The sequence below is a fragment of the Mesoplodon bidens genome, assembly GCF_964165515.1.
Source record: "Mesoplodon bidens genome assembly, chromosome: 4".
Taxonomy (NCBI): domain Eukaryota; kingdom Metazoa; phylum Chordata; class Mammalia; order Artiodactyla; family Ziphiidae; genus Mesoplodon; species Mesoplodon bidens.
Window position 1 is genome coordinate 161,850,421 of NC_138160.1, and position 12,868 is coordinate 161,863,288.

Genomic DNA, 12,868 nt, shown 5'->3' on the forward strand with positions numbered 1-12,868 from the left:
ATCAAAACTACAATGAGATATCATCTCACACCGGTCAGGATGGCCATCATCAAAAAATCTACAAACAATAAATGCTGGAGAGGGTGTGGAGAAAAGGGAACCCTCTTGCACTGTTGGTGGGAATGTAAATTGATACAGCCACTATGGAGAACAGTATGGAGGTTCCTTAAAAAACTAAAAATAGAACTACCATACAACCCAGCAATCCCACTACTGGGCATATACCCTGAGAAAACCATAATTCAAAAAGAGTCATGTACCACAGTGTTCATTGCAGCTCTATTTACAACAGCCAGGACATGGAAGCAACCTAAGTGTCCATCGACAGATGAATGGATAAAGAAGATGTGGCACAGATATACAATGGAATATTACTCAGCCATAAAAAGAAACAAAATTGAGTTATCTGTAGTGAGGTGGATGGACCTAGAGTCTGTCCTACAGAGTGAAGTAAGTCAGAAAGAGAAAAACAAATATCGTATGCTAACACATACATATGGAATCTAAAAAAAAGAGAAAAAAATGGTTCTGAAGAACCTAGGGGCAGGACAGGAATAAAGATGCAGACATAGAGAATGGACTTGAGGACATGGGGAGGGAGAAGGGTAAGCTGGGACGAAGTGAGAGAGTGGCGTGGACATATATACACTAACAAACGTAAAATAGATAGCTAGTGGGAAGCAGCCGCATAGCACAGGGAGATCAGCTAGGTGCTTTGTGTCCACCTAGAGGGGTGGGATAGGGAGGGTGGGAGGGAGACGCAAGAGGGAGGAGATATGGGGATATATGTATACACTGTGCTGATTCACTTTGTTATACAGCAGAAACTAACACACCATTGTAAAGGAATTATACTCCAATAAAGATGTTAAAAAAAATTAACCCTTTTGCAGTAACACATTTTGCAAGAATTTTCTCTTGCTTGTCCTATAGTTTGACTGTTGCTTGTCGTTTAGCTTCGTTTATCGTATCTTTCATCGCACAGTAGGATTTTAATTTGTATGTTGTCAGATGTGTCAGACCTTTTCTTTACATTATTGGATTTTGTGTCCAGAGATTTATTCTTTATTTTTTCAAATCAAGAGGGCAAGAGCTAACAAGATTCCAAAGTGAATGTTTCTAAAACTAGGGTCTATTGGGACACCCTTTTCCCATAGGATGATGTTAGGTATTCTGTGGCGGGAAGTGGGGGGTAAGGATTTGCAATCAAATAATTAGGGGAAAGTTTGATTTAAGCAAAGATAAACCAGTAAGGTGTTTTTGGAGGGGGTTTTTGGCAGAACTTTTCCGAATTTGAATATGCTAAGATGCATTATGACATTCTTCCAGGCAACTATAGTATACAGTACATTCCAGCCTAGTTGGTCAGGCCATCTGTAACAGGAAACATCAAGATGTGGCAAAAGCAGATGCCTGCAGGGCTGGGAAAGCAGCAGAAAGAGTGAAATGAGAAGAGCACAGGCCAGTGGGAAGTGAGGAGGTATGTGGAACCCACACTCTGTCTAAAGAATGAGCCATCCTTGTTCACTTGTTTTAACACTGTGCTAGCCAAATCAAACACACCTGCAGGCTGCACTTCTCCCGTGGGCCGCCAGCTTATAGTCCCTGCATTCTAAAGAGACATCATATGCTGAGGCACATGCCCTGATAAAAGCCCATCTAAGCATTCTAGCAAACTGCTCCTTCCTTCACTCTTAGGCTGAGAAACATAGAGCTCTGGGCCCAGAGGGACCTGGGGCGGGGGTGTGGGGGGAATCCCAGTGCTCCACCCAGCACTTGCATGCTCCGAGGCCCATTTCTTCACCCCCTGAGCCTCAGCATCTTCACGTGGGGCAGAGAGGAATGATGCAAAATAAAGTATATCTTGTAGCTACTGTAATGCCCAGCATGCAGCAGGCCCCCAAAAGTGCGTGTGCTGGATCTCTCCTTATCTCATCTCTCTGACACCAGCCCTCATTTACCCAGCACCTGGACAAAGTGTAACATGGACTCATCATAATTAAGACCAAAGTGAGGGAACAAAAACAGAAATGAAATCCTCGGCGAGTTGGGGAAAGCCGGGACTTCAGTGTATGCAGCAAGTTGCTGGCTTCCAAGGGCTGCATGTCATTCCAGGGCTTCAGAGTGATGCTGCAGAGTACTAATCACCAGGTGTCTACATGGACACTCACACCTAAATGCTTCAGCTCTTAGTAAGGAGGAGCTGGGCAAAGCTGGGACAAGGGCTGCTTCCGAAGGAGCCAACCTTCCCAGCCTCCCAGCCCCGGGCTGGCAGTAAAGTAAAACAAGCTGAGGGGTTGTCATGCTGAGACTCAAAGGGTGTTATCACCTCGACAGGACAGGCTATTAAACTCCCATTTGGTCCAGGGGGCCTCACAGAGAAATGGCAGGCCTGTGGTTTTCTTTTCCAAAGGGGACAGGAAGTTTGCCAAGTCTGTTGTCACAGCCAGCACTGGCCTCAGGGGGCCTGTCCACAGTCCTCACCTTCACACGGCCCTAACACACCGGAGTGGAGTGCAGCAGGTGGGTTCAAGCAGGAGCTACCACCAAGCACTCCCTGGAGGCAGAAGAGCTCAGCCATAAGACCCGCTGGAGACCTCCATTCATTGCAAGTTTCTAAGGTCTGGGACTAGACACAGCTTGGCTTTCTAGACCTGCTGGCCTCCTGCAAACTGCGCTGCTCTACTGTTGTGATTATCTTTACTCTCATTAATATTACTAATGCACATAAACTTATATTCCTGTGTTATTACTTTCATCCCATAGTGTATACCCCTATATCATATAGAATATTTAGTAAAAACAAACAGATGTTTTTACATAGGTGTGTATGTGTATATATTAGGATTAAAATATATTAATCAAAATAGCAAACCATTATCGGAAACTTTATACATGCATGATCTCATTTTATTTTTACAACTGCTCTATGAATAGACACTGTCATCCCACTTTACCAGTGAGGAAAATGATAGCACAGAGAGGTAAAAATAACTTGCCAGAAGCGACATAGCTAATAAGCCACATACACAGCAAAGATATGTACCTGATTCTGTGCAACTGGCTTCGGACAAGTATGCTCTGCTACTGCCTACCCTGCTTTAGGAAAAGTTTCCATCTTGGTAAGTGCGGAGGTTTCAATACAGGAGACAAGGCTGAAGTGGGGGAGGAGGTAGATAAAGAAACATCTCCCCTTTAGGAGAATGGCTTTTGAAAGAAGGTACAGTTCTTCTGATATGCCTTCACCACATATATGAGGGTTGCAAGAATGGCCACCAGGAAAACATTCTCCAGCTCAGTAATTAGTTTATGATGTGGCACCGAGTGAATTTCCTAGATGAATCATCAATTCCAAGCCCCTCTGCCAGAAGCCAGGTACAGGCCACAAGAAGAGAGCCAGACCCACACCAAGGAATAGTGATTTTACTGGCCCTAAGAGGAGTCACAGGAAAACACTTTTAATGATGGCTATCCAGATGGACTTCACCAGAGCTGACAATCCTGGGCCGCTAGCACACAACAAATGGTTTAAAATAGCAACAAACATCAAAACCACACAGTTGCACTCCCTCAAGCTCAACGGGGATTTGTCTTCTACTTGTTTCCAGGGTTCCTTATCTCCCCCCGCCCTCTCTTTTTCATTCTAACCAAGACTGCACGGTATTGGTGCCAGCAGACACAGCCTTCTGGCCCAAAAGAACACATCCTGCAATGATGCAAGGTTATACGAGAACACTAGACATCTTCCTCATTCAAGAGCTCTGACAATATTCCCATCCCATCAATTTTCAACGCTTTTATTTTAGCCAAGCAATGGACAGTCAAGGTATATGGAAACTGGACAAACACTGTTACAGGGATTCACCACAGCTGACCAGAAGCAGCAGCTTCCTTATAGATGCTAAGCTGTCCCTGAGGAAAATACATCCACTCTCCCCAGACTTGCACCCTAGTCACTGGTCTTTCAGTGAAAGGGAAGGGAACAGGGACCAACAGGTTCTGGGATATGTATGTCTCTGTGCTTTCTGTAACCCAACAGTGTGCTGGTCCCCGAGTCTTGGCATGAGGCAGGAGAATTCAGTGTTTAAAATGGCTGGCTGAAGAGGCCAAGTTCAACTCTAGGTGGGTCCCTTTTATGTGAGTGTCCTTGGGGAAGTTAACTCTCTATGCTCCAGTTTCCTCATCAGGAGAATGAAGGGAATAAAGTCACCTACTTTATAGGGTTGATGTGACGATTAAATGAAAAATATGAGCTATCAGTGGGACTGCAGCACCTCACTGGAACAAAATTTCATCCTACCCTCCATAAATCCAACATTCCCAAGTACTGCCCTTAAGTATGGGGTAGGTGGTTAAGAAGGGGACAGTAAAGAATCATTTAACAACTTGAGATGAAACTCCAGCTCTTGCTGTTAAATATGAGTCTCACCTCTCCTACCTCTGGGGGCAGCCTGTAGGCCACTTCTCAAGAATGAACCACCTTCTTCCCTTACTTCGGACATCTGGATGTTTTACAAAAATTAACAATGAAAAGAGAGAAAAGAAAGAGGCCTCCTTAATTAGCCTGACTTCATAACTACAGACCAGACATCTGCCCATCTGTACTGTTGTTTATGTTGCTTATTGCTTAGCCACCTAGCATTTTGCCTGAAGACTCGGCTCTTCAATGAAACCATACTTTGCCTGGTGGTGATTAGGAACTCAAACTCTGGGCTTACACAGCCTGGATTCAAGTCCCAGCCCTGCCACTTCTCAGCTGTGGTTAAGTTACTCAGTCTCTCTAAGCCTCCACTTCCTCATCTGTAAAGCAGAGATAAGAAGAGTATTTGCCTAATAAGGTGGTTGTTATAAAAATCAAATAAGCTAACAGTATATGTAAAGGTTTTAGCTCAGCATGTGACACATAATAAGTGCTAAAACATAAAATAGTGCAAACTAGTATTCATTCTTTCATTCACTCAGACAAAAGATATTCAAGTACCCACTATGTGACAGCCACTGTTTCAGATACTGGAGACATAAAAGACAGAGCCCCCTGCACTCCTGGACACTCTAGTGGTTATATTAGCAATCATGTGTGGCGATCATAGTGGCCAAGGGAGCATATCATACAATTATGAGTTGCTTATTTATTTCCACTCATACCATCAACTTGGAGAATTATAAAGAATCATGACCTAAAGGAGAATGGGTCTAATGGGTCTGCACAACGTCACCAAATGGCTATTACTCACATTTGAGCTACATCCAATTCACAACTGTCTGGTGTTGACTATCTCATTCTGCCATCAGCTTTATCAACAATATTCACAGGGCTGGCACACGTGGGGACTTCTGAGCATACGGCCCATTCTTAAAAACACGTGGAAACCCCTGGCCATACCCATTCTTTGTGGCTTAGAGAAGAATATTAACTTTGGAGTTAGAAGAGCTGGGTGGATTGAAATCCTAGCTCCACCACTATGAATAGGTATAATTTAGGATGAATTATTTAACCTATGAGCCTTCTGTGGACACTGAAGACAGCGATTCCTTGCAGACCTTTGGTAGGACTAAAAACACTGCAGGTGAAAGCTCAGCTTCATGCCTGACACACGGTAAGTACTCAATCAGTGGAACATGTTTTTAATGCTCCCTCTACCCTCTTTGGATAGCAAGTTTTAAATTCTCCATAGTTTTGTGTGAGCTACTGCCATGCCAGCTCTGAACAATAAGGAAAACCACAGAAAGCAATTCACAAAAGCCAGATGAGACTCAGATATTGAGAAATAACTTGCTTGGGCCCAAAAACTCACAATGGGCAAAGCTGAGATTGAACCAGATAGGCTTTACTCTGAACTGAGGCAGGCATGAATTAGGGTTTCCACCTAAGCCACTACCCAGCTGGAAGTAGAAAGTTTGGACTAGAATGTCAATCATTGGCATTCTTACTCCGTGCTCTCACCCAAAACTTATGGCAGACATTACTAATAGATCACAGCACTCTTTCCTACTGTACCCCATGCAGGCTCAGAATCAAGACTACAGTCATGTTGGACTATTTCACTGGTGAAACTTCCCCTTCCTTTTTTATTTTTCATAGAGTCAGTTCTTGTGAGTTTATCCTCCTTGAAATTTATATCTGTTTCTTGATCTAACAGAATAGCTGGATGACCTAACACTGTTCGGCTTCATGTGACAGGGTTAGAAACACAAATATTCCCTTCCAGATTCCACTCTAGGAAAATGCCCTCAAGACTTCTGTTTTACGATGAGGTAAAGGAGGCAGAGATATAAATGACTAAAAATTATTTAAATGGAACTATGTAACAGGCTTTACACACCATGCTTTACATGCATTACTTTATTTAATCCTCTCAATAATCCTCTAAATTAGACTTCCCATTTTATAAAAGGATAAACGAGGCCCAGGAAACTGAAGTGATTTGCCCAGTGTTACCTGCCCAAGGGTGCATGCCCCATTTCCCACCCAGATCTCTCTGGCTTGAAATCCAAAGCTCCTTCTCCTGTAGCAAATGTCAAAGTCTGCAGAAGATCTCTTGTGTGGGGTTTGCTAACATCAAATGGCCTTGACTCCTTTCCCCTCATCGGCCCATTCCTGGCACCCTAAACAGCATTCAGTTTTTTTCAAATGGTATCGTTCTCTGTATTTGAATATGACTTTACATTCTTCTTTGACAACTTTTCAACAACCACAGGAAGAGATGGAAAGCATCACTGATTTTCTGTAACTCCTAGAAGCTAAATTTGACCCTTAAAGTAAATTTAAAAAGAGACAAAGTCCCTTTCCATGACTTCAGGGTAGAAATCCATAAGGAGAAACCAGCATAACCTGGAAAACAAGACATTTCTAACACAGTTACCCAGACAATAAGAACCTGGGTTCTTACTGACTCATGCCAAAGCCATAATAATCCTATCAGCTCTCTGCATTTGCATAGCATTTTATAGTTGGCTCTTTTGCAGACAATGTTCATCTGATCCAAACAGTGAAGTTTTATAGATGAGGAAACAGAGACACTGAGAAGTTAAATCCAGGGTAAAATCATACTGCTGATCAAGAAGAACATTCTGTTGACCCAGGTCTCCTCAGGACCAGAAATTCTCCTGGCTCGTCTTTTTGCTTCCTTGCTTCCTTCTTTTTTTCCTCCTTTCTTTCCCTACCTTCTTGTTCCCTCTGCCCTTTATTCCTTCCCCCCGAATACCTGTAGTTCATCACAGGGCAAGAGGTGCGGAAATTGGAAAGGGTGGCTCTAGGATGGCTTATTCCCTTGTCTTTCTCAAGGTCACGCGGTGTCTCTCCTGGCACCTCTGCTTCTCTGGGGCATCTACTCCGTTTTCCTCCCCACCAACCAGCTTCCTCTGTTTGTGCATCGTTTCTGCTCCCTCACACTTCAGCTTCCTTGGAGCCTATTTCAGACCTGATACAATGCCATAGCCTCTCATTGCAACCGGGCATCCTCAGCTCTCACCGGATATCCTAACACTCACTGCGTGGCCTCTCACTGGAAATCAGCTGCTTCCACTGTGATATCAGTGTGAAGAGGTGTGGAAATCACTCTGCCTCCAGGGTGATTAGGCTCTGGCTCTTGTCATATTTCTTCATGCTGCCCCCTGCTCCCGTTGTTCCCTTTGCTTTGAAATGATGAGGGTTTGAGGAATAGAGGGAAGACTTTAAAAAAAAAAAAAAAAAAGACTAGCAAGAGGGAAGAGAAGGTGAAAACTGTAAGACTGCAGTCCCAACTCATTTCAGAGAAAACAACCATATCCCCAGTAGGTGCTAAATAAAGAACAGTGTAATGTAGCAGCTCAGAGCATGGTTTTAGAGCCAGGCAGAAAGAGATCAGGATCCCAGCTACACCCCTTAGTGCATAGGAGCCTTTTAATTTCCTTATCTGTAAAACGGAGATCTTAACAGCTACTCCGAGGGTTATTCATTCAACAGATATTTATCAAGCATCAACTATGTATTAGGACTGTTCTAGGTGCTGAGGATACAACGAATGAACAAGACAAAGCTCCCCTCTAAGGAAGCCATTAGCAGAGTGATTCCCAAACTTTGCTTCATACTAAAATCAAGTTGGGAGATTTTTAGACTCCCTTTTCCCTAGTCACAGTCCATACTAATTAAATTAGAATGTTTGCTGGTGGTAGTCAGTCATCAGAATTTATTCAAGATCCTCAAGGGATTTTAATATGCAAAGTTTGGAATCCATCATGTTAGCAGCAAACACTCCCCAGACAGACTTCTGCCTTTGCCTCCTCACCTGCATTCTGGCTGAACTAGTACCTCATTCATTCTAACTAGAGGCTGGGCAACCCCAGGCATAGCTAGCTAGTGAGTATTTAAATTAGCAATTAAAAAGAAAACTCTGATTAAAAGAAGAGGAGGTACTCTGCATTAACTCACTGGTTTAAATCAATGTGTTTGGGTTTTCTTCCTCCTAACTCATGAGGCAGCCCTTCCCGAACACTTGTGAATAAATGCTGTGAAAGTCAGGAAGTCTCCCTGAAACAGCCTCTGCACTCAGCCTCTTGGCTGCTAAACTCATTCTCAAACATAGGGTTAGACCTCAAGGTTTCTCAAAGATTTACAGAGTTTGTAGATCATGGACCACTAAATTAGAGGACCCATTTTCTCCAAAGTATCTCTTGTTTATTGAAGAGAGTCTCACCCCAAAAGGGGAGCTCAGTTTATGATGTGGAGAATAAAAAGTGGACGATTTAAGAGACTGCCAACTTAACCACTCTCACCACTAGAAGTGGATCGGGTTTGACCTACTTCCTTCCAGGGAGCAAAAGCTTCAGAGTTATTTAAGAAGAGGCACCACTACCTTCATGGGAAACAATAAATATGCCATCTCCTGCTCCGAGGAGCCCTTGGTGTTCACGATCCTTACACTGCAGGGCCAGCCCAGGCCTTCAATTAACACACGGCTGCGTATTCAAGCAAAAGTAGACATTATCTCACTATGCTGTTATCTATCATATAACCAAGGGAAAAGACAGATTTTTTTTCTTTTGTAGTGTAAACCAACCTGCAAAAGGATGGTTGTTTTATATTGACTTTTCATCAAGTTGTTGATGGATTCAAAGAGCCGTCTCATGGATTCTTCAAACTCCATCTGTTCCTTGCCTTCGTAAAGCCTGAAAGAAGACACATCTGAGTCATTTCTCAAGCCAATAGGCAATACCTTTGAAAGTGTGTGCCAGCCACAAACTTCATTTGAAATTGAGAAGAGACGGTGGAGATAGGGACTTAAGGGGAGGGGGGTGGTCGCTGCTTGCATAAGCCACTCAGGGGAAACCCAGGTCCACACCCAGAACAGTTACCATCCAACTGACTCGGTATAATAAACCGCCCCCTCCTGCCTTTTTTTTTTTTTTTCCCCTTGCAGTATGCGGGCCTCTCACTGTTGTGGCCTCTCCCGTTGCGGAGCACAGGCTCCGGAAGCACAGGCTCAGTGGCCATGGCTCACGGGCCCGGCCACTCCGCGGCACGTGGGATCCTCCCGGACCGGGGCACGAACCCGTGTCCCCTGCACTGGCAGGCGGACTCCCAACCACTGCACCACCAGGGAAGCCCCCTCCTGCCTTTTTTTAAACCCTGAAGGACCTCAAAGGAATGAAACTCATCCAAGCTGAGGGGACCTTAATAATTTCATCCTTCTGCAAGAATCAGAGGGAGACTGTGGTCATCAGATTTTCAAAGTATCTTGCAAGCATCAAGGAGAAATATTTTCAAATACGCTTCCCCTTAGGCACCGCCCGCTTGTCGGATGAATACAGTTGTGTCTGATCCACATCAGGGGCCGTCATTTTCCCTGCCCTCTTATTTCAGGAGTGTACTTGATAATTAATTTAAAACTTTTTTGCCTCTGATTATAAAGGCCCTACATTGATACTGTAAAAAATAAAATGCATTACTTATGAAGTGAGACTCCTCATTAATCCTACCATAAAATTAGCAACCGTTAAGGATGGATATCCTTGCAGAGATTTTCAAGGCCTAATATATACATGTGACTTTTTATAGAAACCATCCCCTTGCATAAAATCAGTCTCCAGGCCCCTGAGTCTCAGTGCCCTCGTGGCCCAGCCTTGGAGTGTCGTTCAGCCCAAGGCCTCTCCAAACAAGCTTTTATTGCCAACGGGTGAAAAATCTGCAGCCTAATCTGTGGCATCCTGGGTGAAACACAGAGAAGGGCACTTCTGTCTCCCATTCAGATAAAGAGGGTCTCCTGTCACAGCCCTACACAGCCAGACACCACTGAGCTGCCAGCTACCGTGAAGGTGCTCTCCGCAGATAAAACGCCGACACACTTAAGGGGTTTATTTGCTCCATCAATCACCGGTCGAGCGGTCCATCACGGCCACCTCAGCGCTGTCTCCACTCAATCCCCCACCCATGCTCTCACCCCTCTTTTCTTTCTGCTTCTCTCCTACCTCCTTTCTCTGTCTTTAAGTGTGTGTCTCTCTGTTTTTCTTCTTCTGAGTATCATTCACTGTGTCTCTCTGTCTGTCTCTAAGTGTACCTCTGCCTTTCTCTCTTTGACTTCATCTCCTCTTTCTTCTGTCTCAGTCACTCTCTGTGTCTCCTTCTCTTCTTTTTTCCTAAGTAGCCCCTTCCTAAAGCCTCCTGAAGTAAGAAGCTTAAGGGGAAGTCAATGCCGGATGTTTCAATCCATTACAGGGATCCGGAAACTGCTGCTGACTTTCTGGGTATCTACTTCAAGGTCACGGAGACAAGGCTGTGAGAGGAGCCAGGAGTCCTAAGGCTTCTCTCCTTCTCTGTCCCCGCCCGTCCCACTCCTCCTTCTCCTCTTCCCTTCTCCCCTCTCCTACACCACTCAGTCCTGAACACAGAGATGTTCTGCCATAGACGATGTGTTTGGGAGTCAGCCTGGGTTCCAATCTCCACTCTGCCCAGTACTAATTGAAGACCTTATAAATAACAGCAAACATCACAGAGTATCACTCTGCCCCAGGCACTGTCTGTATTATTAAATCACATACCCTCATCACCACACCATGGTAAGGGGCCCCATCCCTATCCCCATTTTACAGATTGGTGACTTCAGCAACATGCCCAAGGACTCCGCACCAGTAAGTGTTGGAGCCAGAATGCAAACCTGGCCGTCGGCTCCTGAGCCCGCCCTCTCAATCATGTCGTAGACCACTGTGCTCAATGCTCTACTACCTCTCTTAATTCCTGTAAGCCTCAGTTTCTCACTTGCAAATGCAGGCTGTAACAGCACTGTGTCCAGGGATTATGAGGAGCCCAGCTCACACGTGACAGTGCTTGGCACAAGCTGGGCCCTGGTAAATGCTAGCCATTGTCTTGTTGTTGTTAATTGTTGGAGTATTACACAGATAAAGACATAAAAAACTCTCAACAGGTTGAGACTTGCCCAAACCCCATCAAAGTGGAAAAGATGAGAGCAGGTCTGGCAGGGAGGAAGGGAGGGTCTGAATTCAAAGTGGTGATGCTTTCCCTGTGAGACGGTGCTGTGAGCTTTTCTTTGTGCCCAAAGCTAAGCTAATGGATGGTCCATCCCCCAAGGCTTTTGCCTTGAAACGCCTTGCTCTTTCCTCTAGCCACAGCCACCTAAAAACATCTAACAAGCGACATCGTAATCCCTGTTCCTGATCTATGGTGTCTCCCTCCCACATTTAACAGCCAGACGTGGCTGCCCATGGTGAGCTTATCATTATTTACATCATTATTTACCGTGTATGGACTTTCTCTGTAAGGCATACTTATTTGTATATTTGTGGCCTTATGTGTGTGTGGCTTGGGGGGTGGGCGGAGGGGATCCCACCAGGTCCTCTTCTTGGGAACCACTGGTACTGCCAACAAAAATGGTCTCCAGCAGCTTTCTCCTGCTGGTGACCCTACCCCACCCCCACCCCCAGCCCACCTCCCATAACTGAATAGTCCCATGGCAGCTCCCTCCCTGGAATTCATCACTCTTAACAGAGAAACACAGAAATGGGCTTTGCTGGGAGTCATCTTAAGGCAGTGCTCCAGGAGGAAAGTTCATGAACTCCCGCTGAAGAGATCTTTGAGGCTACCCTGGTTCCTGACATCCCTGTGTCTGGTTGTTTAACTCTTCTTGGATTTTATAAGCTGCACAAATATCCCTCCAATAGACTCCCTTTTTTTTTTTTTTTGCTTAGACTAGCCCTGGTTGGATTCGTTGAAAACGCCTGTCCAGTCAGAACTCTGCAGGGTGAGATGGGCTTCTTCCTGCAGCTCCCTGGGGTTCTAAACCAAGAGCTGCAGGGAACGCCAGTGAGCACTGGGTCCGTGCTTCCTATTGTACAGATGAAGAGACTGAGGGCCTGAGTGTGGAGGTGACTCGGCTTCATTACCATCTTTTAAAGGTTATTTGACTGAGGTGGGAAGGAAAAGAGACTTTTAGGCGGTAAAATCAAGTCGAGGCTTTCCACTCAAATTTAAACTTAGGAAACTGAATTTAATTTCTACCAGCAAGACATGTGATTTGCTCTAGGTCACAGACTGCACCAGTGGCACAGCTAGACCCAGAACTCAGCATTCTTCTCCTTCTATGCTCTGAGAACCTAACAGCGCAACACAGGTGACACAGATCTTATGAGGCCAAGACTGGTGTACCTGCCCTCCCTGGGAATCCAAGCTGCTCCCTGCTATTCACGTCACAAGCTAAGTACCTTAACACCACATTGTAGTCAAGGGAAGGAAATACATTCTATACCTGCTGAAGTTTTATAGAGGGGAAAAACAATTCCGTTGGGGAAATGGTTTGCATTTTACAGTTGACTACAACATTAAGCAAACTCGTTGCAGTCTTTTCGGTGGGGGGGCGGTGGCGGGTGTGTGTGTGTG

The 12,868-nt window shown here is 44.9% G+C and overlaps 1 protein-coding gene across 1 annotated transcript in view; it reads right to left on the reverse strand.

The window, feature by feature from the left end:
• The window catches only part of DOCK2 (dedicator of cytokinesis 2), a 416,115-nt gene that overhangs the window by 312,434 nt on the left and 90,813 nt on the right, over positions 1–12,868 (reverse strand). Inside the window, exon 23 of the mRNA XM_081230991.1 lies at positions 9,039–9,147. Coding sequence (XP_081087117.1) covers positions 9,039–9,147 — 109 coding nt within the window. The remainder of the gene's footprint in view (positions 1–9,038; positions 9,148–12,868) is intronic.